This window comes from Benincasa hispida, chromosome 9, assembly GCF_009727055.1.
Source record: "Benincasa hispida cultivar B227 chromosome 9, ASM972705v1, whole genome shotgun sequence".
NCBI classification, from domain to species: domain Eukaryota; kingdom Viridiplantae; phylum Streptophyta; class Magnoliopsida; order Cucurbitales; family Cucurbitaceae; genus Benincasa; species Benincasa hispida.
In genome coordinates this window covers 23,244,368-23,271,801 of record NC_052357.1, presented here as the reverse complement: position 1 = coordinate 23,271,801, position 27,434 = coordinate 23,244,368, and the positions used below count along the sequence as shown (strand labels likewise).

General features: G+C 36.1%; 1 protein-coding gene across 1 annotated transcript in view; it reads right to left on the bottom strand.

The window, feature by feature from the left end:
- Positions 1-17,520, bottom strand: part of LOC120086101 (E3 ubiquitin-protein ligase SP1) — a 29,153-nt gene extending 11,633 nt beyond the window's left edge. Inside the window, exons 1-6 of the mRNA XM_039042546.1 lie at positions 17,034-17,520; positions 16,819-16,871; positions 7,624-7,745; positions 7,452-7,547; positions 7,182-7,319; positions 7,030-7,095 (exon numbers count right to left, since the gene is read on the bottom strand). Of these exons, the coding sequence (XP_038898474.1) occupies positions 7,030-7,095; positions 7,182-7,319; positions 7,452-7,547; positions 7,624-7,745; positions 16,819-16,871; positions 17,034-17,107 (549 nt within the window). The 5' untranslated portion in view covers positions 17,108-17,520. The remainder of the gene's footprint in view (positions 1-7,029; positions 7,096-7,181; positions 7,320-7,451; positions 7,548-7,623; positions 7,746-16,818; positions 16,872-17,033) is intronic.
- Between the last annotated feature and the right edge of the window lie 9,914 nt (positions 17,521-27,434).

Sequence of the window (27,434 nt, the reverse complement as noted above, 5' to 3'; positions counted from 1 at the left end):
AAAAAAACATATATATCAAATGTTTGAAGTTTGTATGCAATTCTTTCGAGTCGAACAGAAAGTAGAATCTGTTACAAGCTACTTTATGAGGCTAATAGCTGGCAAACTCACCTTATTACCTTTTAGCTCGGATGTCAAAGTTCAACAAGCTCAACAAGAAAAGATGGTTGTTATGATATATGTATGGAGACTGATGAAGGCAGGCAAGACAAGGGAGAAGGTAGCAGTAATACTAAAAGAGTGACAGAAGGGGAAACTACAGAAGATGAAATGATTGAAACTGTAGAGAATGAAATGGTTCTTGCTAATGATGATGCGGAAGATACTACTGAAGTTTCTGATACACAGATGGTCGATCATGGTGAGGAGCCTGGAGAGGTGAAAGAACATGATGCTTCACTTGATCTTCCTATAGCTTTGAGGAAAGATACTCATTCATGTACTAAATACCCTATGCACAGTTACATGACGTATAGTAATCTGGCATCCGAGTTCAAAGCATTCACTACTAGTTTGGACACTGAGGTGGTTCCAGATGGCATAAGTGTTGCAATGAAAAAACCAGAATGGCGGTCTGCTGTCATGGAAGAAATAAGAGCTCTAGAAAAGAATAGAACCCGGGAACCGGTGACTTTGCCTGAAGGGCACAAGACAGTTGGATGTAAATGGGTGTTTACTATAAAGTACAAGTTAGATGGGACGATTGACCGGTACAAGGCTAGACTCGTTGCAAGAGGCTTTACTCAAACCTATGGAGTAGATTATTCTGAAACTTTTTCACCTGTGGCTAAACTTAACACTATCCGAGTGCTCTTGTCAGTCGCTGTGAATAAAGATTGGCCTCTACACCAACTTGATGTTAAAAATACGTTTTGAATGGGGACCTTGAGGAGGAAGTCTATATGAATCCCCCTCCTGGGTTCGAGAGTCGATTAAAAAACAAGGTGTGTAGATTGAGGAAGTCACTATATGGATTGAAACAGTCTCCAAGGGTCTGGTTTGACAGGTTCACGACTTTTGTGAAAGCACAGGGGTATGTTCAGGGGCATTCTGATCACTTTTTTTATAAAAAGATCAACATCAGGGAAGATAGCTGTTCTTATTGTCTACATTGATGAAATTGTTTTATCTGAGGATGATGATGTAAAGGTCATGAGGCTAAAAACAGAGATGGCTAGAGAGTTTGAAATTAAAGACCTCGGGAAGCTAAGATACTTTCTAGGAATGGAAATGGCTCACTCAAAAGAAGGTATATCAGTTTCTGAACGAAAATATACTCTGGACTTGCTAAAAGAAACAGGTATGACTGGGTGTAAACCTGTTGACACACCAGTAGAATACAATGCGAAACTCGGTGATAAGAATGATAGAATTCCTGTTAATAAAGAAAGGTATCAGCAGTTAGTTGGGAAGTTGATATATTTGTCTCACACAAGACCTGATATTTCTTATGCAATAAGTGTTGTGAGTCAGTTTATGCAAGCTCCTTGTGAGGATCATATGACAGCAGCTGAACGTATTCTTCGGTATCTGAAAGGAACTCCTGGTAAAGGCCTAATGTTCAGGAAAACCAATAAACGATATGTTGAAGCCTACACTGATTCTGACTGGGCAGGGTCTGTTGTTGATAGAAGATCGATGTCTGGGTATTGTACGTTTGTCTAGGGAAATCTAGTCACCTGGAGAAGTAAGAAACAAGGAGTTGTTGCTAGAAGTAGTGCTGAGTCTGAGTATCGAGTAATGAGTCTAGGGATTTGTGAAGAAATCTGGTTGAAGAAAGTATTATCAAATCTCCAGCAAGATAATGAGCTTCCGATGAAATTGTTTTGTGATAATAAAGCTGCCATCAGTATTGCAAACAACTCAGTTCAACATGACAGAACTAAACACGTAGAGATAGACAGACACTACATTAAGGAGAGGTTGGACAGTGGAAACATATGCATCCCTTATATTCCTTCAAACCAACAAGTTGCTGATGTACTTACAAAAGGGTTACTGAGACAAAATTTTAATTATTGTGTAAACAAGTTGGACCTTGTCGATATTTATGCTCCAACTTGAGGGGGAGTGTTGAAAATAGGGTTATTAACCTAGGGGCATTTATGTAATTGTGTAGACCCCTAGGGTTTTATACAGTGTGTCCCTATGTATTCAGTGTATCAAATTAAAAAGAATAAGAAAAGTCTTTAGATCGTGGTTTTTCTCCCTGTACTAGGGTTTCCACGTAATCTTCTTGTTTTTCTCTTCCCTATTCTTTATTTTTAACAGTCTCAATTGTCTTTTAGTTTAATTTCTATTAGCCAACTTACATGCGACCTTAATTGTTGTGTCTCGTTTTTCCTTGGTTATTGCTTGTTTCAGGATCGTATGACGAAGAAGATTATTAGTAGAGGACATGAGTCGATGGGCCTTTACATTTCTAACCACCAGATACCAAAAGTTATAGCCTGCTCTGGAGTTACATCCCCGTTTGCAATTCATTGTCGTCTAGGCCATCCCTCTTTGTCCATGTTGAAGAAACTTTATCCTAAATTTCGTTCTTCGTCGTCTTTGAATTGTGATTTGTGTCAGTTTGCTAAATTTCATCAATTCTAGTCCTAGAGTCCATAAACGAGTCAACGCTCCATTTGAGTTGGTTCATTCTGATATTTTGGATCCTTGTCCATTCGTGTCCCAAACAGGTTTTCGTTACTTTGTTACTTTTGTTGACGATTATTCTCGTGTGACTTTGTTATATTTAATGAAAAATCGTTCTGAGTTATTGTCTCATTTTTGTGCTTTTCATGCTGAAATTTAAAATCAATTTAATGTCTCTATCAAAACCTTGTGCATTGATAATGCTAGTGAATATTTCTCTCATGTACTTGCATCTTACTTATGTGATCATGGCATCATTCATCAATCCTCTTGCGCAGACACTAAATCTCAAAATGGAGTTGCTAAAAGAAAGAACAGACACCTCATTAACCCAACCTTATCCTTTCAAACGTATGTTCCAAAACAATTTTGGGCTGATGTGGTGTCCACTGCTTGCTTCCTGATTAATAGAACGTCTTCCTCTATCCTCAATGGAGAGATTCCTCATTGTACTCTTTTTCCTACGAAATATTTGTTTCCAATTGTCTCTAAGATCCTTGGCTATGTTTGTTTTGCTCAGGATATCCGTCCACATCGTACCAAATTAGATCCCAAATCTTTGAAATGCATTTTCTTAGGCTATTCGTGTGTTCAAAAGGGTTATCATTGTTATTGTCCTACTCTTAATAGGTATCTTGTCTCTTCCAATGTTACGTTTTTTAAAGATGTGCCTTTTAGCCCCTCAATGTCAAGTCATTGTAAAGGAGAGAAGGATGATCTTTTTATCTATGAGATTACCTCTTCCACATCATCTCCTACTCAACCTTCTTCTGTGTCTCTTCCTTATCGCCCATTTGTCACTCGAGTTTACTCCAGACATCCTCCACAACCACCTTCAGACAAATGTCTTACATCAATGGCTTCTTCGACATCTGATCCAAAATCGAGTGATGATCTACCCATTGCCCTTCGAAAAGGTAAACGCACTTGTACTTACCCTATTTTTTCGTTTGTTTCATATAACAGATTGTCTTCACCCACCTATTCCTTTATTACATCTCATGATTCCATCTCTATTCCTCACTCTGTTCATGAAACTTTATCTCATTCTGGGTGGCGTAGTGCAATGATTGAGAAGATGATGCTTTGGATGATAATGGTACTTAGGATTTAGTCTCACATTCGGCAGGAAAGAAGGTTATTGGATGTAAATGGGTGTTTGCTATAAAGGCCAATCTTAACGGAACAATGACCTGGTTGAAAGCTTGTCTTGATGCCAAAGGTTATGCCCAAATCTATGGGACTAATTATTCTGGTACATTTTCTCCTGTTCGACTATTTATGTCCATGGCTGCTACTCACAATTGGCCTTTGCATCAACTCGATATTAAAAATGTCTTTCTGCATCTTTAGGAGGAAGTTTAAATGGAGCAACCACCAGGGTTTGTTTCTCGGGGGGAGAGTGATAAGGTGTGTTGCCTTCGAAAATATTTGTATGGACTAAACAAAGTCTTCGTGCATAGTTTGGTAAGTTTAGTCAAGCACTCAAATGTTATGGTATGAAGAAAAGTACTTCTGATCATTCTTTAATTTTATCGACAATCTGACAATGGTATTACTTTGCTTGTTGTGTATGTTGATGATATCATTATCACTGGAAATGATATATCACGTATATCTTCTCTCAAGACGTTCCTTCAGGGTCAACCTCATACTAAAGATTTTGGACAATCGAAGTATTTCTTGGGTATTGAAGTAATGAGAAGCAAGAAAGACATTTATCTGTCACAACGAAAATATGTACTTGATTTGTTGTCTGAGACTGGAAAACTAGAAGACAAACCATGTAGTACTCCAATGATACCAAATTTCCAACTTGCTACAGAAGGATAATTATTTAAAGACCCTGAGAGATAATAGAAGATTAGTTGAAAAATTAAACTATTTAACAGTGACAAGACCAAATATTGCCTATTCTGTGAGTATTGTGAGTTAGTTTATGTCTTCTCCTACAGTGGATCATTGGGTTGCAATAGAACAAATTCTATTTTATCTAAAAGTTGCACCTGGTCGTGGGATCTTATATAAAGATCATGATCATACAAGGGTTGAATGTTTTTCAGATGTTGATTAGGCTAGTTCTCGAGAGGATAGGAGATCGACCTTTGGATATTGTGCTTTTGTAGGAGGAAACCTAGTGTCATGGAGAAGTAAGAAATAGAATGTAGTTTCTCGTTCGAGTGTTGAGTCATAATATAAAGTTATGGCACAATCTGTGTGTGAAATTGTGTGCAACTTTTATCTGAGATGGGTTTCAGCGTTATCGTGCCAGCTAAATTATTGTGTGATAATCAAGTTGCACTTCACATTGCATCCAATCCAGTGTTTCATGAACGAACTAAACATATTGAAGTGGATTGTCACTTTGTTCACGAGAAAGTACAAGGGTTAATATCTACAGGATATGTGAAGACTGGAGAACAATTGGGAGATATCTTTACCAAAGTTGTAAACAGGGCAAGAATAAGCTATCTATGCAACAAGTTGGGCATGAATGACATATTTGCTCCAGCTTGAAGGGGAGTGTTATAATATATATTTAAATTAATATGTATAGTTGTCCTTTATCGTAATTTTGTATATCCTAGATTAGGGTTTCTCATTCATCTATATACATGTATCTTTTGTCTAATTAAATAATAAGAAATTCATTCTCCAAAAGTACAGAGTACATGATTGACTCACTTAGTAGACTTGTGTCTAAAGCCAAACTAGAGGGGAAAATTAAAGGCTTTACGTTGGGATTATTAAGCTACTACGTTTATAGAAGCAATAACCGTAAATGGTCCAGAACAGTTGGGAAATATTCAAGTACCTAGAGGGGAAAATTAAAGGCTTTACGTTGGGATTATTAAGCTACTACGTTTATAGAAGCAATAACCGTAAATGGTCCAGAACAGTTGGGAAATATTCAAGTACCTAAAAGGGCAAGCTATATCAGAGTAATTATGTTGAAGTTGAGTCGAGGTAGGGCAAGACAGTTTTTCTATTAGCCACCAATAATTTGCAGATGATACCATTTTGTACTCCATTTACAATGAGAAATCTATAAAGAACCTATACAACGCCATCAAGATCTTTGAGACATGCTCTAGCCTTTCCATCGATCACCACAAATCAGAAATTTTGGCTATTGACCTTGAGCAAAGTGAAGTACAGAACATTGCTGATTCATATGGATGCAAGGTTGGATTGTAGCAAAACTCCTACCTAGGCCTTCCTCACAATGATAAGCTGGGGCAATTTCCTTTTGGCTTCCTATGGTTGAAAAGGTTGAAAGAAGACTCGAGACTTGGTCAACTCAGCCAAAAAAAAAAAAAAAAAAAAAGGTTAACGCCCCTCTCCCTATTGGCCAAGCTCAATTACATCAAGCCTCTCCTCTCCGGGCATTGCCCTGAAAAAGCCGTAGCAAAAGGCGATCAGGATCTAAGTTTTTCAAATTATCCCAAATAAGTAGAGCACCATTGAGAGAAAAAGATGAGCTCATATATCTCAAAGGGAGTAGATTGACTCTTATACAAGCTACTTCGAGTAACCTCCCAATTTATTGTTCGACCCTGGGAAAATATGCTTCTTCCAAACTCGAGACCAAAGTTGGCATACACTCCCTCTCCACTGCCAAAGGACCTTGGAATGCTATTTCTTTTCTCCAAAACAGAATGGATGAACGTGCTATCTGTAAATTGGGCAATGGGAAGGCAGCCATTGCTTTTTGGCATGACACTTATAGTGTAGGTGTGAACCAAACAACATGAGAAGTACAATGCAGGCTTGCACTTATTTGTCTCTCTCCCTCACTCACCAAAATTTGAACCATAAGCTCTCATTCTACTAGTTTTAAAAGAATGTAATAACATCTATTTACAGTTCTCTCAAGTTACTTTGCATGTGTGTGGGCATGTGAGTGTGTGTCTCTCTCTCTTAGACCCTATTACTAAAGTTGCTGCCTAATACCACAAGTTAGTTCTCCACATATAGACTTTTCATTGTGGGCCTATGAACATAGGTGAAGGTGGTAATTTTTGGACTCATAATATGATTTGTAATCGTTTTTTTTTTTTTTTTAATATCCGTGAGTATCTAGGTCAACTTACATGCACCTCGACTAATTCACGGGCCAACCCATCTGACCCTATAACATTTGAGTGTCAAGAAAACTTGTAGAACATTAAATTCTAGGTAGGTGACTACCCTGAATTGAACCATGACCTTTTAGCCCTTTATCAAGAGGATGTTCTCTTCTTTACGTTAGGCCAACCCATGATAGTTAATAATATGACTTGTAATAAAAAAATCAAGATACTATGAATCAACATTGTACTCCCAAACATAAATTGTCAGCTTCAGCTGATTCTTGATTTTAGCTTGCATAAAATGATTATTCCATACCTCGCCAACAACAGTCAAGGAAGTACCAGTAGGTAGAACGCGCTCTATTCGCTTAACTCCAAGCATCTTGAAAGAGAGAAATTATAAATCAGTTCGATAAGACCACTGCAAGCACATTATACTAAATGCAACATTTTCTGAATAAGACAAACCTTAAGACCTTGGAGATAATCTAAAGTGCCACGCATAAGGGATCTGCCAGACTCTTCAAATACCTCACTCACTACTGGTAATATAAAATTTGTGGCATTTCGAGCTCCCACCACAAATGCACGACCAGTCCCATCATCCTGATAAAAAGGAAAAAAATGGCAACTTTATGGGATCACACTGATCATCATACATGAAGGTTGAACTTGAACTATCAACCCTGCACACAGGTCGAAAAAAGAATGCACTAATAGAATTAGTATATCTCTCACCAGATACCAAGGAACTTCTTTACTCATGGAGAGCATCAGTGCAGAATCCTGAATCCATGATCCTGCATCGTTGTGCTTTAGAAAGTGTTGTTCTGCCTAAAGAAAAACAAGCACTAACGTGAGTTAAATATAGTGTTGGATGTACTCTAGCAAGGAAAATAACATCCATTACCGTTTCCTCCACAATTACACCCCTTAAACCACTAAATTCGCAATTTATTGGTGTATCAGAGCTCACTCTTCCAGAAATTGCAACGACAAGAGGTAATACACATTCTGCCTCAAGCAATTGAGCTGAAACAGAAAGAGATGTTTCTAAAATAAACTAAAAGGAGATAATTTCATATACATAAACAAGAAACAAAAATACCTTTAACAGCAAGACAATAGATGACTATACAATATTAATATTAAATGTACTTGGGGCCTGCATCTGCATTGCAACCTAGAGTTTATTTATTCTCTTATCTACTATCCTTATTAGAATTTACTACAAAACTAGCCTTCGTGAGATTTTTTTTTAACAAGAAACAACCCATTTCATTAAGATAATGAAAGATGTTACAAGTGTATGAAAGGAAACAAACCATAGAGAGCAAAACTAAATAAAAAGGATCAGCAAATGCACCAGGATATCTCAACTAGGTTGACACCTCTATAGCATTCTCATCATCTCCTAGAAAGTAGAACAAAAATTCAATTGCTGAGTACAAAACTGAGTAGACCTTGCCTATTTAAAGGCATACAACAAAAAGATAATCTGAAAATTAAAAGATGCCACAACTAGGCAGATACAAGATCAAGAAAGGGAGAAGATGAAGGCGTTCCAATTGAGACTGATGTCTTGAATGGAGAAATCTTTAAAAGCTTTGGAGAGAGAGCACCAAGAGGAGGCATTGATAAGAGCGATATTGAATTTAGAGGAGCTAATAGATGCTTTGTCTTGAAACACTCTTTGATTCCTTTCGAACCATAGTTCTGATAACAAAGCTTTAACTGCATTGACCCAGAGTAATCTTGGTTTCTTCTTCAAATTTGGACCGATTAAGAGTTGAAGCACATTTGCCTTAAAATCATTGTCAAGAACCTATCTGACATTGAAGCACTTAAATAAACGTATCCAACAGTTTTCTGCAAAAACGCACTGGAAGAACAAGTGTAAGAGAGATTCTGAGTTTATCCAACAAAGAGAGCAAACCTATGGAGAAATATAATGTAGTAGGCAGCTTCCTTTGAAGAATACTGCACTGTTAAGCAAGCCATTCAGCATGATTCATATCAGTATATTCACCCTTCTAGGACTCTTGGACTTCCATAAGGCTGATTCTAGTAGCGGTCCAATTGGGGGGGAGAAGGATAGATGCTTTACAAGAGACTTGACTGACAAAATCCCACTTGGTTCTAAAGACCACCTTTTATCGGGAAGCGAATTAAGTTTAGAGTGGGAAAGCTTTTTAGTCAGGAGCTGGAAGTTTTCTGCCTCTTCATCCTTTAGCAGTCTTCTAAAATGGAAAGACCAAGAAGTTGATGTCCCATCCCAATAGTCTTGTAAAGAGCCTTCAGACTTGGTGGAGATGGAGAAAAGACTAGGGAATGAGACTTTTAAAGGAACAATTTCCAACCAAGGGTCACACCAAAAACCTACCCTTTCACCATTACCAACTTTGAAGGCTGCCAAGGAGTCTACTTTTAGCCAAGATCTTGAGATGTTGATCCAAGGGCTTCTAAGGCTGCTAGTAGTTTTACCATTGGTGTGCCAACCAAACTTACTTCTTCCATGGATGCTTATAATTATTTTCCTCCAAAGTGAATTTTCCTCAATGATTAACCTCCACCCCCATTTTGCTAGAAGGCTTTGGTTTCTGAGTTTCAAGCCACCAATACCAAGACCGCCATCTTCTTGAGAATGGGAAACTAGGTCCCATTTTACTAAATGATTAATTTTGCTTCCGGAATGCCCTTCCCAAAAAAAATTTCTCAAAAGTCTTTCTAAAATTCGAACCACCTTTTCTGGCATCAGGAAAAGTGACATATAGTAAGTTGGGATATGAGAAAGAACCAACTTACAAAGGGTGGAACGACCTCCTCTTGAAAGATTGTATCTCTTCCATTTGTCCAATTTACTTTGAATTTTATCGATCACTGGTTGCCAAAAAGCCGATTGTTTAGGGTAGCCACCTAATGGAAGACCAAGGTACATGAATGGAAGAGAGACAGCCTTGCAGTTCAGAATGGCAGCTTCTGATTGTAGCTTAAAATGGTCAATATTGATGCCTCTTATAGCTGATTTTTCCCAATTAATCTTCAACCCAGAACACCACTCAAAGAGTTCAAGTATTTTCTTTAGGTTTCTAAGCTTTTCCTTGTCATCTTGGCAGAAAATTAGAGTATCATCCGCAAATTGCAAGAGAGGAACATGAATTCTATCTTTGCCAACTATAAAGCATTCAAACTTGCCTTTCTCATGAAGCTGGGACAGTAATGCATTTAGGACTTCACTGACTAATAGAAAAAGGAAAGGAGAAAGAGAGTCACCTTACCTTATTCCTCTTGAAGCTTGAATTCTACCGCGAGGTCTTCCATTTATAAAAATTGAGAAGTTTGTGTTAGAAATATAACCCATCATCCACATTATCCATCTTGAGTCGAAATTCTTTCCAACAAGAATTTTTTCAAGAAACTCCCAATCAACACGATCAAAGGCTTTTTCTAGGTCAAGTTTTAAAATCCACCCTTTTTTTTCTCTTGGATCGATAATCTTCAATCACTTCATTTGCTATGAGGATTGGGTCTAATATTTGCCTTCCTTCAATGAAAGCACTTTGTGAAGCCTCTATTATACTTGGCATTACCTTTTTCAGCCTCTCCGCTGGTACTTTAGCTATTATTTTGTAAGTCAAAGTAGTTAAACTTATTGGTCTGAAATCACATACTCGAACAACATCCTTTTTCTTTTGAATTAGGCTGATGAAGTTTTCCTTTATACATGAATTCAACTTCCCATTGTTATAAAAGTCTTCAAAGAGTTCTAGGAATTTATCCTTGAAAAAATCCCATAATTTGAGGAGGAATTCAGTTGTAAAACCATCCGGTCCAGGGGCCTTATTTTTGCCCAACAAGTTTAAGGCAGATTTGATTTTGACTAAAGAAAACCTTGCCGTCAGCTTTGCATTTTCGGCAGTAGAGACTTGGGACCATTTCAAGTTGAGAGGAACTGTTCTTTGGCCTCGAAACTTGGTGTACAACATGGAGTAGAAGTCTAAAATTAGAACTTCAATCTCCTTGAAAGAATTGGTTGCTACTCCTTGGTCATTTATGAGCTCGGAGATAAGATTCCTTCTTTTTTTGCATCCAGAAATCTGTGGAAAAATTTTGTATTCTCATCCTCTAAGCTTAGCCAATTAAGCTTGCTTTTTTGCCTTAGATTTCTTTCAACAATTCTATAGAGGGAAAATAGTTCAGCTATCAAAGAATTTCTCATACTTCTTTCTGATTCCGTTAACCCATGAGCTTCTACTTGCTGATCAATTTCCTCTAATTTTCTTAATAACACTTCCTCTCTTGATTTTCTTGCTGTCTCAAAATCTAAATGTCAAGCTTTAAGAGTTGTTTTGACTTTTCTTAGCTTAATAGAGATGACAAAGCCGGCCCAACCTTGCTGAACACCCATTGATAATGTGTCTTTGATAATTTTACAGCTTTCTACTATGGATAACCAACTGTTACAAAATCTGAAAGGAGATGGCCCCCATTCGAATGATCCGGCTTCAAGAAGAATTGGGAAATGATCTGAACATAACCGTGTCAATCTTACTACTCTAGTATTTGCAAAGGTATCATCCCAAATATTCGAGACCAAAAATCTGTTGAGAAGTGAAGAAGAAGCTGTAGGACCTTCTCTTGACCAAGTAAATTGGCCATTACCAAGGGGAATTTCCATTAATTTTGCTGAATCAATGAATTTGTTAAACTTTTTCATCCCTTTTGTTATTCTTCCTGTTGGAATCCTTTCTTGAATCCTTCTTGTGATGTTGAAATCTCCTCCAATACACCAAGACTCGCAACAATATCCTGAAAGTGAATATAATTCTGGCCAAATATGATTTCTTTCTTTGTAATCCGGAGAATCCATGGGACCGTATACATTCGTGACCCAACTTGTTTTCTTGCATAATGTAATGCACTTAACTGATAATGAATGACCACCCTTAAGAACTTCTATCACTGAGATTTTGCTTTCATCCCATATGGTTAATAAGCCCCCTGATCTGCCTTGCGCTTCCACAAACTCCCAGCCTATGTCTTTGGAACTCTAAAGTTCTTTTATAATTCTGATATCAAAAGAATCCTTTTTGGTTTCTTGGATCATGACCAAATCCGGGTTGACTTTTCTGATACATCTTCTTACTGCCAGTCTTTTGGGAGCATCACCCATGCCTCTTATATTCCATGATATGATTTTCATGATGTATTCTTGGATTTATCCCAAGATCAAACCACAGTCTTCTACCAACGAGATCAAATTACTGGGAATATCTTCTTTGTCAATAGGCTTAATGGAAGATCTGATGATACTAACCGTTTTAAGTTTTTCTTCAGGTTGAAACAGGCAGTGCAAATCTTAATGTTGCTCATAATCAAGGTAATCCTCTTCTTGGAGGAATTCAAGGACTATACTGCCACCTTCATCACTGTTAATGCTGAGCAGAGAGTCTTCATCGGAATCATAGGTTTTGATATCTACTGGTGGAGGGTCAGATATGCCTCGCATAAAAGCCACATGTGAGTCTCGGACTTTGAAGTCTTGGAATGAGAAAGAGCAAGGATGAGAAGGAGAAGGGACTGACCTGATAATAGGGCCGGAGGGTAATTGCACCTTGATACAACAGTTCTCCAATATGTCTGCATTTAACAAGGAAGTCCAGCCATTTTGGAAAGAGGTTTTTTTTCTTATGAAATGCTTTCGAAAAGGTCTTAAAATGGAGGCCTTGCTTGTATTTTCTGGAATAATACCGGGTAAAGATGTGGGTGATATTTTGTCACTTGAAGATTCTTTTGGAAGTAATAATTCGACGATGTGGAGGGGGGGTGGTTGTTGAAGGTGACGCTTGGACTTCTTTATTAAAAGGAAATGCATCTAACGCCTTGGGGACCAAAAATTCACCACACGAAGGGTCTGTTGCAGGTGGTTGAACTTCCCGTCTAACCATTGTTAATAAATCTCCACTATTGAATGTTTTGGACTGTTGAACTTCCTCGGAATAAAAAGATTTTTTGGGCTGTAGGAGTTCCTCTAAATAATTGATGTCAGCCGGGTTTTCAAAAAAAGAAATTAAAGGTGCGGTTGGTGGGATAACCGAGTGCAAAACTGTTGGACTTCCACTAGGGTGAGTTTGATTTTCTATAGGTTCTCTCCTCATTAAAGATATCTCCTTCTCTCTTCTTAATGACATCTCTACTTTCTCTTTCTTTTTGTTCACACCAAACCGGTTAGGAGCTTGAATGGTTTCTGATTGATCTTCACAAGACTTTACTTCCGACGGGCTGACTCCTCTTCCATCCATTTGAAAAACCACTGGAGCCGCCTCTTCTGATGGAGAAGTTCCCTAAATCTCCATTTCCAGTGAATTGGTAGTTTTATCCGCCGTTTGGGACAATGAAGCCCTTGAAAACAGGGGATTTCTAGAGAAATTCAACTGATTAATTGTTGACTTAAGAAAGGACCATTCTTCAAACTCATTTGAATTTATTAACCCTTCATCAATCAAAACTTGATTAAATCTAGCCTTGTCTACCGGATTTGAGAGGTTCTTTTCATTAAAAAACTTCTGGGCCTTCTTTAGAGGATCTAGGAACTCAATATCACCAAAATGTAGAAATATGCTTCCCCTGTTTTCATCTGAAACTTCTAGAGTTGCTGGTAAAAACCCACATAAATTCTTCTTGACTTGAATTCTAGCTTCTGCCACATTTAAGAGGTTTAAAGTTTCTATAGCAATGGCTTCTAATCCTCCGAAATATGAACCTATTGCTTCGAAAATTTGCTTGCACCAAAACTCTAGTGGCAGATTTTTAATTGAAATCCAGCCTCCATAACCTTTGATAACCTTGGGCAGCTGTGTAAAGTAGTGTTCCACCTTTCAAATTTTAGATGAAGCTGTCCAATCTTTTGCCACACTCCAGGATGTTCAATCAAATCTTCCAATTCCCCCTTTTCCAACTTTATTAAGGTTGATTCCGCTGAAAGAGGATTGATGATAGCTTTAGAATTTGACCAAAACTTCACTTCCTTTGAGACTTCCGACCGGTCATTGAATTCACAAAACCAACTGACTACCCATAAATTGTTGAAATCTTCCTTGAGGACATCTTGGTTTTTTTGAACCCAAAATTTGGTTTTTCTCTGTTTTTTAGTGATCTGAGGGGGCAGCAGAATCTGTTTGGCTGAAAAGGCCGACTTAACCAAGGATTTTCTACCCCTTACTATGTCTACATAGGTGTCTGGGACCTTGAGGGGAATTTTTGTCACATGAACAGCTTCAAATAATGACAATGCACCGCTTAACATGTTATAGAATGAATGCCAACCTGAATTAAGGGTTCCTGATGGAACATGGATGAAGAAGCGTCCTCCAGACGCAGGCCACACGACACATCTTAATAACCATTTTGAGTAGACTCTGATCTTTGATATCTTAGTTACCCCGAATGCATCTTGACCGCTTTTGACAAAGAAGCCCGAGGTTGGAAGCTTCGAAAAGGCTGAAATGTTTTCCACAAACCAAAGTAGCTGCGATTCTGCCAAGGAGATTTGCTTCTTGGCTTCCACGTCTTCTATGATAACAGAACCATCTTGGAGGAGGGCACAGAAATGGGTGTCATTAATCCTACAGCTTATAACTTCGACGGTTGAATTCATATTGGAAGGGAGGGCTGGGGGGAGGGCCATGAGGATCGGATGTGAGAAGAAACAAGGGGGAAGGCAGAGGACGATTATGAGTTTAGTCAGAGCCTGATCGGAGGGAAGGAGAGCACGGTATTAGGTCAGAAGGGGAAGCCAGAGAGAGGAAAGGGGAGAGAGAAAAGAGGAGAGAGGAGAGAACATTTTCAGTCCCGTTCATTGTTTTGTATGAGAAAGGTAGAAACCAAAAACCAAGGACAAAAAGGGGGAAAAAAGTGACACACACACGTCCAAAAGAATATAATTTCAGATCTTTCAGTAGCACAACAGGTAAAAGCATGTGTTTGTGATCAATGATCTCAAGTGAACAACCTTAACATTTACATGTAGCCTGAATGCTAGCGGTTAATGGTCTCAATTGAACAACCACCCTAACGTTTACATATAGCCTAAGAGCTCATGGTGATACAAAAGACAACTAAATCAAATGTTTGTTGTTTACTTCCTTTTTTTTCCTTTAAACAATTGGTGTATCAAGGGGGAAGTCTTCTATTGTGCTCATAGTCATAGCTCACCCCACTAATCCTCGAGAGGCTTTACCATCCACGGCCAACTCTAGGAGGCAACAAGAGTCTTGACTTACCAAGTCCTCAACTTGAGGCTTGACCAAGGCCTTTGAGGTTATCACCAAACATCTCAAACCCTCACCACTTAGACACATCTTGTGGTTGCTCATGGTTTACCCAACAACAACGTAAAGGGGAATTTAAAAAAACAATAGCATAAAATTTCTATAACGGTTGTTAACATTATAAAAATGATTTTCATTGATTCAGTGGAAGGTATAGCAAAACGGAAAGTGAAACTTTGGTTATCAAACGCCAAATCTATTACAACAGAAAACAAAACCTTTTGCATAAAGTACCCACTAGACTTTACAAGAAAAGGGTCTCTATTTCCTTTTTTTTAATGAATGAAAAAAATGAAATGATACAAAAGCATACAAAAAAATCAAACCCACAAAAGGGGACCCCATTAAATAAAAGGAGTCCAACTAACAAACTAGAGTCTAAGGCGTAATTACAAAAGAACTTTGAAATTGAAGCTCAAAAAGAAACATGATATTCATCAAGGGACCAAACCTCACCGAGGTCCCTCTCTAGCCCCCTAAATACTTTGTTGTTTCACTCACCTCAAAATCCACAAATAGCACACACTCAAGCAAGCCACGAGAATCGATCCTTATCACAAAAAGGTGGATGGAGGAGAAACTCCCCAACCATATCGCTAGAATCCCTATGTCAAGCCAACAAAAAGCCAAACATCTAGAAGAAAAGATTCCTAATGGATCTTGCAAACTCATGTTTCAAAGAATGTGACCCGAATTTTCCTCGGCCTTCTAATAGAGAATACAACAGAACGAGCCAATTAACGAAGACATCTTTCTCGCAAACCGATTCAAAGTGTAAGCATGACCATTTAAAACTTGTCAAGTTAAGAACTTACATTTCCTCGAAATCATAAAAACCGACTCTAATGGGAGCATGGTTCAACAAAATATGAAAAAAAGGATTTACAAAAAGAGGCCCTCCAAAGGGTTAAGGCTCCACACACAAATCCCTTCTCCCGTGCCTAAACACCACTTCACCAATCAGGGTGTTTAAAGTAAGACAAGTGAAAGAGACGGAAAAGGGTCTCTAATGCATATTAGTCGGTGGAAAAAAATTACAAGGGAAAGCAAACCCTCCAAAAAATGGTGGTCTCAAACTCATGGTTCACCTACAAGAACAGTTCACACCAAAAAGAACAGGAGATGAGGCAATACAAAAGAACCAAACAATCCTGATCCTCAGTGGCTTCTACCAAAATATACCAGTATGAAAATCAAAGACCCAAGCCTCCTAAGAGAAAGATACAAGGAGTTTACGTTACTATTGTCCACAAACCGAACAAAGAATTTATCCTTTTGTGCAAAGTTATTTTCCACGGCCATGATCCAAGAGAAATGGCTTTAATAAAAGGCTAAAAAACCAAAATGGATGAAAATAGCACTATGGAGCAATCATTTGTTTAGATTAGTCGTTGTCCAGACAACAAATAAAACAACCTCCTCGGCTTAATTAGAAATTCATGATGAGTACCATGAATCACTAAATCATTAAATCCTAATGTTTTTGAAATGACTGAAAAAGGTCCCTGCACTCTTAGGAAACATGTTTCCAACATGAATATTGTCAACAAAACATGCGCAAAAACAAAGAAACAATGGAACATTCTAAAAGATGGTCTTACGAGGACTACAGTGAGATCAGGACGCCATTTTGAAATAACAACCCCAAGGGCGGACGCTGAACTTAATCACAGTATCTTGCACCATAAAATCGATCTCTCTCAAACTATAATTTTGGGAAATAGAAAGCAAACCAAATGATAATTGTATCATCAATAAAATAGAGAATCACATACCCAATTCCTTCAACTGATTGACCCGCGTGACGGATTTCAGCAACTCCGCATCCCTGTAACACCATAAGACAACAACAAAAAATACGATTACTATATACCAAAATTGACAAGATAGTGAGAACTTGGCTGAGTATCCCTAACTTGCAAATGAGTAATCCTACCAATATGCAAACACAAATAGGCCAAAATTAAAAGTAAAAAAAACAAGAACGGACCGGCCACTACTCCTTCCAAGAAGATAAAGAGCAGCTGCACTCAAACAGCAACTAAGACCTCCCCACGGAAGCATCCTCGACAACCAACAGTAGATTCAAATTTCAGATTTCGAAGCCTGTACACTTCATAATACGTAAAAATCAAAGAAATGAAGCAACATCCAAAGTAAGGAACGTTGTTCTCGCGGGAAGCGGGGAGACAGTGCGGATGAATTGGCAATTGGGTACTTCGGAGTGGGAATTCTCGGGTGGATTGTAGAGTGAATGAAATCTGATGAGGAAAATTGGAAGAAATGGGAAGGATTAGACGAAAAAGGGGATGAAGGAAGTAATGGAGTGTTGAGAAAGGAGTTCAATTCAATCGAGCGTCTTGCTCTCCTTTCTTAGCTCACGAACTCCGTTGATGTCTGCAGCAAAACATGTGGATGATGATTGATGAGAGCATTGGATTAACTACATAAAGTGCTAGAGATCTTATTTGGAGCTTAACCAACGAAAGTAGCGTATCTTTGTTTTTACTTACCAGCACGCTCAAATCTCTCGATTGAGTTATGTTTACTTTGAAACTATATTAATCTATAATTAAAATACCTCCAAAAAATTGGAAGGCTCAGAATTTCTGAATAAATTATAATAAAAAAAAAAAAAAAATCTTAGACAAGAGTATAGTTCAACTGACTTAGTAATCACAAAATTAGTGGTTCAAATTCTATCATCCTTAACATACTAAAAAAACATTGAGAGAAGTTATTTCAAATAAATATTTTAGGATTTTAGATTTAGACAAGTTAAAATGTTAGGATGTTTCAATTTAAACTATAGACTAATAATTATATCAATTTAAATTTTGAACTTTTGTAAATATATCAATCACTATTTGAAAAATATCGTGTGAAACATATAATTGTTTCGATTAAACTTATAAATTGTTATAATAAATTGTTTATGAATCAATTTAGCCCTCAATTAAGATTACATTTGATAATTAATGCATTACATGTGTATACTTTTTCAAACATCACTTAATAAAAATGGACGATTATAATTGATGCATGGATAATTTTCAAGTGAAAATTTAACTGAAAGTTTAAATTGATTCACATATAAATGTTCAGAGATTTAATTGATAACATTATAGAGCTCACTTGGTATTTTATCCAGTTAAAATTTAATAGAGAATATAAGTTGATACACTTATAAAAATATGGTGTTTTAATTTATATACTTATTAATTTGGGGTTTTAATTGATATGTCCCTAAAGTTTACTAGTGTTTGTTTTAACGAGTTTTATGGGTTTAATTTAATATTTTATCTAAAATGTTTGTTGTACATCCACACTAACAACATTTTGTTGCTTACTTTTTATGTTGTATGATTTTTTTTTATGATATTGTAAAAATTGTGATGTACCCCTTATGTCCATGTTGAACCCATGAAAATGTAGAAAATGTCAATATGTCAATGAAAACTCAATACCATTGATCAAGACAATGTGCATTTTAACATATTAGTTTATTCATACGTGTGATGCACGTCTTATAAAAATTTAAATTATAATTTTATAGAAGTTATATGTGATCTTATTAAATATTGTTCGTTATGTTGTTCATTTAATTAATTTAATTGTATCTTTATATATCACCTTTATATATCACCATAATAATTATGAAAAGTAGATTATCATTTTTTCACTTATTTCAATAACATATTGAAACTTTCAGTTCACTTAAAAGCGTTGTGACAATACTAATACAAAAAAGAGATTGGATGATCTATACCCTTTAATTTATAGGTATTAATCACAATATATTAGAAAATATATTATCACGTTAATATTATATGGTAAAAACTTAAATGAACTCATCTGTTTTTATATATAATAAAAATAATTTTTTTTTTACAAAATCTACAAATTTATCTTTTCAATTTCAGAGAGTTATTTGCATCTCCTAATTATATCATATTTTAAAATTTTTAATGTTTTGTTTTAAAAGACTATTTTATTAATCGCAGTCTATAACTCCCTTAGATATTATTTTCGTAGTGATTTTGAAACTCTAAGCCTCAAATCTCACATAATTTATATAATTGGTTTTTTTTTTTTTCTAAATTTTTAGTAACATGATTTTTCTTTTAAATTTAGAAAAATCGTAAAAATTCAATCCGTCCCTTAGACATGTGAATTAAATGTGAAAAGGGGATAAATTTTGAGTTTTTTTTTTAATTTTTTAATTTTAAGATAGCATTATTTTTTTCTTTTAAATTTAGAAAAACCAATATATCTGTTGAAACCAATTTTGATCTTTTTTCTAATAACCAAATGCATCTCTTGAAACAAAATTTGAAATTTTTTGGGGAAAATATATGTTCAACCAAATTTGTTAGATTTTTTCTAAAAAAATGAATGAATAAAACCCAGTTTTGAAACTAAATCCACATGAATGATAAGGAAAGTATTTGTTCATACGAGGTTTCCAGAAAAAACTTGTTTTGATGTAGATTTGATGTATTGTGGTTTAATCTCTAGTACTTGATTCTCTCTCAATGGAATGCGTATGCTTGACTTAAGAAAGCGGAGTGTCTTTGTATCTTCAAGGGGTGATTCAATCTTTAAAGTCAAGAAGTGGTTCGGTATTTAGGAGTTAAGGAGTTTTCTGATGCTAGAGAATTCTCTCTAGGCTCTCCCGAGTATATAATTTTTTACCTCCATAAATAAAAAACTCATTTGTTTATAAAATTCTCAGGTGGACTTTGTGGACTTGGGTTTAATTGGTCCATAGACCCGACCCTTAGGCTCAACTAATTGGACTTGGGCCTTAGTTGACATTTGGGTCAAATTAAGCCTAATTTTGGGTTTTTGGACTTTAGCCCAAATAATAATATCAAATTGAACCAAATTAATTTTATTCAATCCATAACATCATCAGAATTCACTATGTCTTCAACTTCAATTCGGGACACATGTCAACTTCTAGTTAGTCTCAAATTCAATTATTTGAAATTTCATCATTATTTTAGCATGACAATTTGCGATTGGTCTAAAATTTCTGATTCAACAAAAAGTCTCTTTTTCGAGATTTATGTGCATATATGGATGGATGAATCTTGAAAAATATAAAGTTGGAATCGAAATTCAAAATGACTCAAATTGATGTATTAGTCAAACTATGAATTTAGTACATAAGTTTGACTAGAATTTGGGATAAACTTTGAAATATGGCCAAATTTTAATTTGAGATTTTACCTTCCAATTTGATTTGGATTGAGGATAAAAGCTAAGCTTGATTTGAATTTGAGATAAAATTTGGAATATGGCCAAATTTTATTTTGAGATGTATTTGAGACTTTATCCCTAATTTAATTTTTCTTCGAGGATAGAAGATTAAATTTGGATGATTTGAACTTGGAATAGAATTTGAAATACGGCCAAATTTAAAATTAATGTAAATGGATCTTGATATCACTTGATTTAAGGCCAATCCATTCAAACCTACCAATAATCATAAATTCAAATTTAAAAGATAAGATTTTTTTATTCAAATGAAATTTGAATCCATCTTGATCTCTATAAATAGGGTTCACCATCTTTTTCATTCTCATCTTTCCCTCCTACTCTATTCTCCTCTTTCTTTTCTTCATTCTCCTTTTTTTCCTTTTTTTTTTTTCCTTATTCCTTTATTTTTTGTTCTTATTTTTTCTTATTTTTTCTTATTTTTTTTTCACGTTTTCTCCCCTTGTTCTTGTATTCTTATTTTTCTTTTTCTTTCTTCATTTTTTCTCACATTTATTTATTCATTTTAAAAATCATACTTTTTGTATACTCATTGTGGATATATCCTTGAATGTTTTAAATACTTGTCCCCTTGTAATGAGATGGACACCAAAGTTGCTTACAACTGATTTGACTATAGATACAACCCATATGTGGGTGATCATGTGGCCAGCTCTGCCAACAACGATCTGACTCCTGCTAGACACAATTCTATATGGGTAACTATGTAGCCTGCCGTGGTGATCGTCAGCTTCGGCAACAATGATCTGATTCCTGCTAGATACAACCCCTATGTAGGTGACTGTGTAGCTTGCAAGGATGGTCGCAAACTTCGCCAACAACGATCTGACTCATGTTAGACACGACACCTATATGGGTGATTGTGTAGCTTGCAGGGGATGGATATCAGCTCTACCAACAACGATTTGACTCCTATTAGACACAACCCCTATGTAGGTGACTGTGTAGCTTGTAGGGGTGGTTTCCAGCTCCATCAACAACGATCTGACTCATGCTAGACACGACTCTTATGTGGGTGATTGTGTTGAAGGAACCAAGAGGTCTATAGCAGAAGCAGGGATCGTTCCTAATTTCCAATTTCACACAATTATGGAATCAAAAAACCCTAAGTATATATTTTAATAAAAATATAGCATACTTTAGGAAGGGAATTTGGGAAGGAAAAACAACTTACCCTTAAAGATTCAATGCCTTCACGAATTTCCTCTCCAAATGATCATGAACAAACACGATCATGAACCCTTTGATGATCACAATCAAAAACAAAAAAAATGGCCGCCATCATAAGAGAGACCTTTGTATTCTCCTTAGGAATGAGAATATGAGCCAGAGTTGTGGGATTTGCTATGAATTTTGGGAGAGAGAGAAAATTTGAGAGAGGGCATAAAAGCTTTTAGGGAGATCTTGGAAAAAAACTTACAGAGAATTCTATTCTCTTCTTCGGAAGAAGATGAAAATAAAATAAAAACCAACTCCCCTACACGTCTAATGAGAGAAAATGAAAGGAAGGGAGTTGTAACTCCCTCCTTTTAATTTTGAAATTTAAATATAAATAAAAAATAAATTTAATTTAATAAATAAATAAATAAATATAAATACACACATATATAATAACTAATTTATTATATATATAACTATATGTTGTATCAAACATAACACATAACCTATAGTTTTTATATTGTATCAAATACAATATAACGTATAGTTTTATTTCTCTCATATATGTATGATATTTAATATAAATCGTATTTATACTAAATTTAATTCCTCTCAAATAAACTTTATATTATAATGTATCAAATACATTATATTAATTATATCATATATAATTAAGTTAAATTAATGATATCACATATAATTATTTCCCTCAATTAATTTGAGCAATTAAAATTAATTCTCAATAATTTCTGTTGAGCTACAGACGTGACTTTATGGACCTATAGATTGAAGCTCCAATGGTACTTGAATAATTAATTAAACTCCTTTAATTAAGTTACTTAACATCCATTAATTGTCGATCACTTTACTAAAGACTGACATTTGCATTCTTCACCCTACAGATATATTTATGTGTCAATTGGATATAACCAGTCAATAGTGCGATGACTCTTTACAAATTGTTCGTAAGTACAATTGGATTAAAATTAGCATTTTTCCCCTGTAGTTACATCTATCTCCTTAAGTACCATTGATCTATCTAATGAATAATAAGTCATAGTCCAACTATGACCAAACCCCTCTCGGGCCAAGAGAGAGTTTGGTGCCACATTGTTCAAGCCCTGGAATCAATCCTTAAAGGAACAATTTATCTACTTACCCTAACATTAAGGAATGAGTGAATTCCGTCTTGTGTAGTTGTGTTCCCAGCTCCCCAATCAGACGAATCCCCAAATGGTAGGCTCATTGAGTCAACGATCTAGCCACTCCCAGCCATACAAATCAAAAGACCGCCTTCATAGGTAGGAGTTCACAACTCACTCAAGATTCAGGTCATGTCACCTATAGTCATCTTGGTGAAATGTGAGTCTTTATTATTAACGGTGTTATATAATGAGACTATTCATTTCGTGGTCCGGTCTTATACAAACTCCTCTTTATAAAATACCTTCTCTCACATGTCTATACACGAATGATCAGGATCAAATCATTTGTGGCAGTTTACAACAATTGTAACATTTACAAAGCAAGTCATATTCGTAGTGTCACCAGGATAAAGTATCCAGCCTCATCTATCTACTATAGACCATTTAGGTTATCACTTAAACATGATCCACCTGAATGTCTTTACATACATATTTAAGTTACAAAAGATAACCTAGGATGTTAGTTTATTGGTTTTATGGGTTAATGCTACTAAATGAATAAAATATCTCATAATTTATTAAACAAATAAAATTGTTTGTACATTACAATTACAAACTATAGAACCCACGAGATTTTGGGCATCAACCCCAACTATCGCCTATAAGGGTGGTTGCTAGCTCCACTGTCACATCCCGCTCTAGATTACCCTCTTAACCTGAATGGAATGGTGACTGCAGCAGTTACCAACTCTTTTGCTGGCACTTACTGCCTATCTAACCTGTTAAATTTTGCTCAAACCCTGAGTATATACATATCATCAATATACAAACATAATAACTCAGAACTTAACACTTTTACATTACAAGGTTTCATAGCATTGTCCATACATGAATATTACAATTTAGTGAGCCCATCTAGAATACTAGTCACTAGACAAACGTACCTAAGGTAAGAAAGTACATGCGTTGATATTTCTAAACACAGTACATCAAGCTTCATTCAACCTTAGTTTCAACCCTAATGTATGCTTCATACTTTGTAAAATAAGTTGGCTTAACTCTTGTTGGACTAGCTTGTAAAAACTATTAGCATGCGTTAGATATAGGATACTTGGAAAACTCATACATTAGTAACATCATGCGTTGATAAACATTCATAAGCATTAGCAATTCCAAACTATCCTTCTAGCCTAGAGAAGATATGACTGCCTTTATCCTTAGTTGAGAGTGAACTACTAGATCTAACCCTCAACATTAACCTTAGTCGGGGAGAACCCTTTTGCTCAATCCCTCGATGTCGTATTACCAACGTGCACGTGGTTATAACTGAGTACCATCATACCTTAGGTATTTGACTAAGATACCTTCTCATTGTCCTTCAGTATCCTTAGGATACCTTCTCATTATCCTTTGATATCCTTAGGATACCTTCTCATTGTCCTTCAGTATCCGTCATATAATTAGTCATAAACATTTACTTGAACACTGAGGCTTAGTGCTCAAATCATCATACTAGTTCATCCATCATACTAGTTCATCATAAAAATGGAGTTACTTAAACATGCTGAAAGTATTTGGACAAGATAACATATTTAAATCATGTCAATTTCCATGGAAAACATGCTTTACTTAGCATGAGAAATAACTTCAAACATATGTTGCTTGGCACTTCATATAAACACTTAGCATGAGAAATAACTTCAAGGAAATCATGGTTTCTAAATCATTAAAATATTAAATCATCACATAGTCATTCAAAGCTCGTTGGTCTCTTAACGGGTTATACACCTCTCCTAGCTCTTCTTGGCCTGAAAGGACATAATTCCCAATTAAACTACTTAAAATTCTTAGCAAAATACCTCAAATAGTTCATTTACTAATGGAACTTTCATCATCAAAGACAACTTTACTAGCGAGATACTCATTATGAATGAATTCTTCCTCATGAGCGAGATCCTCATTATGAGCGAGATCAAGCTTTTCTTTAACAAACTTCAACCTAGCGATACTCACCATACCAGCAAGATTCAGCCCAATTTCTAGCGAGATTTTCTTCTAGAGCGAGATCCTCATCACAAAATTAGCGAGATCCCCATTCTCCATATCTCACTATAACTCTCCACGGTGAGTTGTTTGCTTGTTCTTCCTAAGTAGTTGTCTGCTTATGCACAGATTCTCTATTACAACTTCAAAAATTCATAACTCAAAATCCAGACCTCTTTTGAAGAAACTTCCTTCTACAAACATGTTTAGAATCTAGTTAACTTCCTTCCTCATGTTAAAATTTTAGCCAAAATTTCCTTATAGTTTGGCCTAAAGCTTCCAATATTCACCTCGAGTCTTGATTAATCTGAGATTCTGCCTCCTCTGCACTTTCTTCACTTCCTGTTCTTCTCCTCCTGCAATCTTTCTCCGAAAAGACAACCTCGAAAGTTAGATTCTCCCAGCTTTCAAATAGCACTAATTTCACTAAATTTGCTCATGTAGATTGCCAAAACCAAGCTTTTGAAGTTCCTCTTCCTTTTAATCTTCTTGCCGCCTCCCGAGTTCAAGGATTAACCACCACGTCACCCCATATTTAGTGCCTCCAGCCAAACCAATAAGTGATTTTCCTTATTTAATATGTTTTTCTCTTCCTTTCTCCACAACTTCTATAAATAACATGGATTTTCACTTATTAGATATTTAATATATCATTCCTTTGGCTAAACATGCTTGTTTAGGAAACTTAGAATTTGAGGTTGACACTTAGCTACACAAGAGCTTATTTCTACTTGCTTCCATCCTCTATCCCTCCTAAAACATGGTTTCATTTAACTCATTAAAAGACATCACACTACTTACTCTTACTTAAAGTAATTAAGGTTCAGGTTTTACATCCACCAACAAGGATCTGGCTTTTGCTAGACACAACCCCTATATGGGTAACTGTGTAGCCTGTAAAGGTGGTCATCAGCTCCACTAACAACGACCTTACTTCTGCTAGACACAACTTCTATGTGAGTGACTGTGTAGCCTGTAAGGATGGTCGCCAGCTCCCCCAACAATGATCTGGCTCCTGCTAGTAGGGATGACAAAATTCCCTATGGGGTCAGGTCACTGCGGGTTCCCAACCTGATCGGGGCGGGGAATCCCTAGTTTGACCGAGTACAGGGGTCAAACCCGATTTAAATCAATGGGGTGGGGATGGCGAGGGGATCTCCACCCCGATTTTTTTAATTGTTGATATACACACACACAACACACTAAAACAGTAGCTTTTTCAGCTACTGCATTTTTTTTTTTAATTATTATGTGTGTGTATATATATATATGTACACACAACTGGAACAGTAGCTAAGCTACTATTTAAGTTTTTTTTTTTAATTTAATTTTTTAATATAATAAATTTGATGTTTTATTAATTTATAATAAAAAAACAATAAAATAGTTTTTTAATTGTTGATTTAAACAAATATATGCAATAATAATACTATTTTCTTACATAAAATTTACAATTTTAATGTAAATACTAAATTTAGTTAAATTTAAATAATAAAAAATAAAAATGGGAATTTTTCTTTGCAAGAACCCAAATCCCCAAATGGAGATTCCCTAACCCCGACTCTGACTCCCCAAAATGAGAAATGGGGCAGGGACGTGAATTAAGAATCTCCATGGGGACGGGGATGGGGAGTGCATCTCTAACCCGCCTCGGCCCCATTGCCATCCCTACCTGCTAGACACAACCTCTATATGGGTGACTGTGCAGTCTGCAAAGGTGGTCACCAGCTCCACCAACAATGATCTAACTCCTGTTAGACACAAGCTTTATATGGGTGACTATGTAGCTTGTAGGGGTGGTTGTTAGCTTCACCAATAACGAGCTAACTCTTGTTAGACACAACTTCTATATAGGTGACTGTGTAGCTTATAGGAGTGGTCGCTAACTCCACCGCATTCATTGTATATTTATTCACTTAAGTAATTTATTACTTCCTTCATTTCCTTTCTTCTTCTTCTTCTTCTTCTTCTTCTTCTTCTTCTTTTTTTAACATGGCAAGTGACCTTTTTTAAAAAAAAGAAAAAAAGAAAGAAAGAAAAGAATAGAATGGGTGGTAGTTTAGGGCTTCAATTTTAGTGTTCTTCCTACAAGCATGATCTTAATCCATGACCTAAGGATTTCTTCAATTTTGGCTTGAGTACTTGACTTAAACATTCTATCATTTTAAAGGTCAGTGCTCTAGTGGCTTTGATTTCAATGTTCCATTGTCTTCGATCTTAGTGCGCAACCTTAAGATTCCATTGGATTTGGCTTCAGTTATTGACTCGAGCGTTTCATTTTTTTCAAGCTTAGTGTTCTACTGGCTATGATCTCAGTGTTCCATTGGCTTCAGTCTTAGTGCGCAACCTGAATTTTCTGTCGATTTTGATCTTAGTGTTCTACCGATTTTGATCTAAGTATTCCATTAGCCCTAATTTTGGTGCTCTGGTTGCTTCGATCTCAATGTTTCATTAACTCTGATATTGCAAATGTGATGAAACAAAGCAAACTACACCTAATCTTGCATATAAGGCAAAGCTTAGCGACCAGACGTGAGGCTTGGTAGATTGGACTTGATCCTGCAGATGAAGCAAAGCAAGGCATATCATATTTAATTGTGTAGTTGAGGTAGAGTCAGGCAGAAAAGACTCGATCTCATAGATGAGAGGGAGCTAAGAGGATCGGACTTGATTTCACATATAAGGCAAAGCCAGGAGAACTAGACTTGATCTTGCATATGAAGCGGAGCCAGGCAAACCGAAGTTGATATCGCATATGAAGC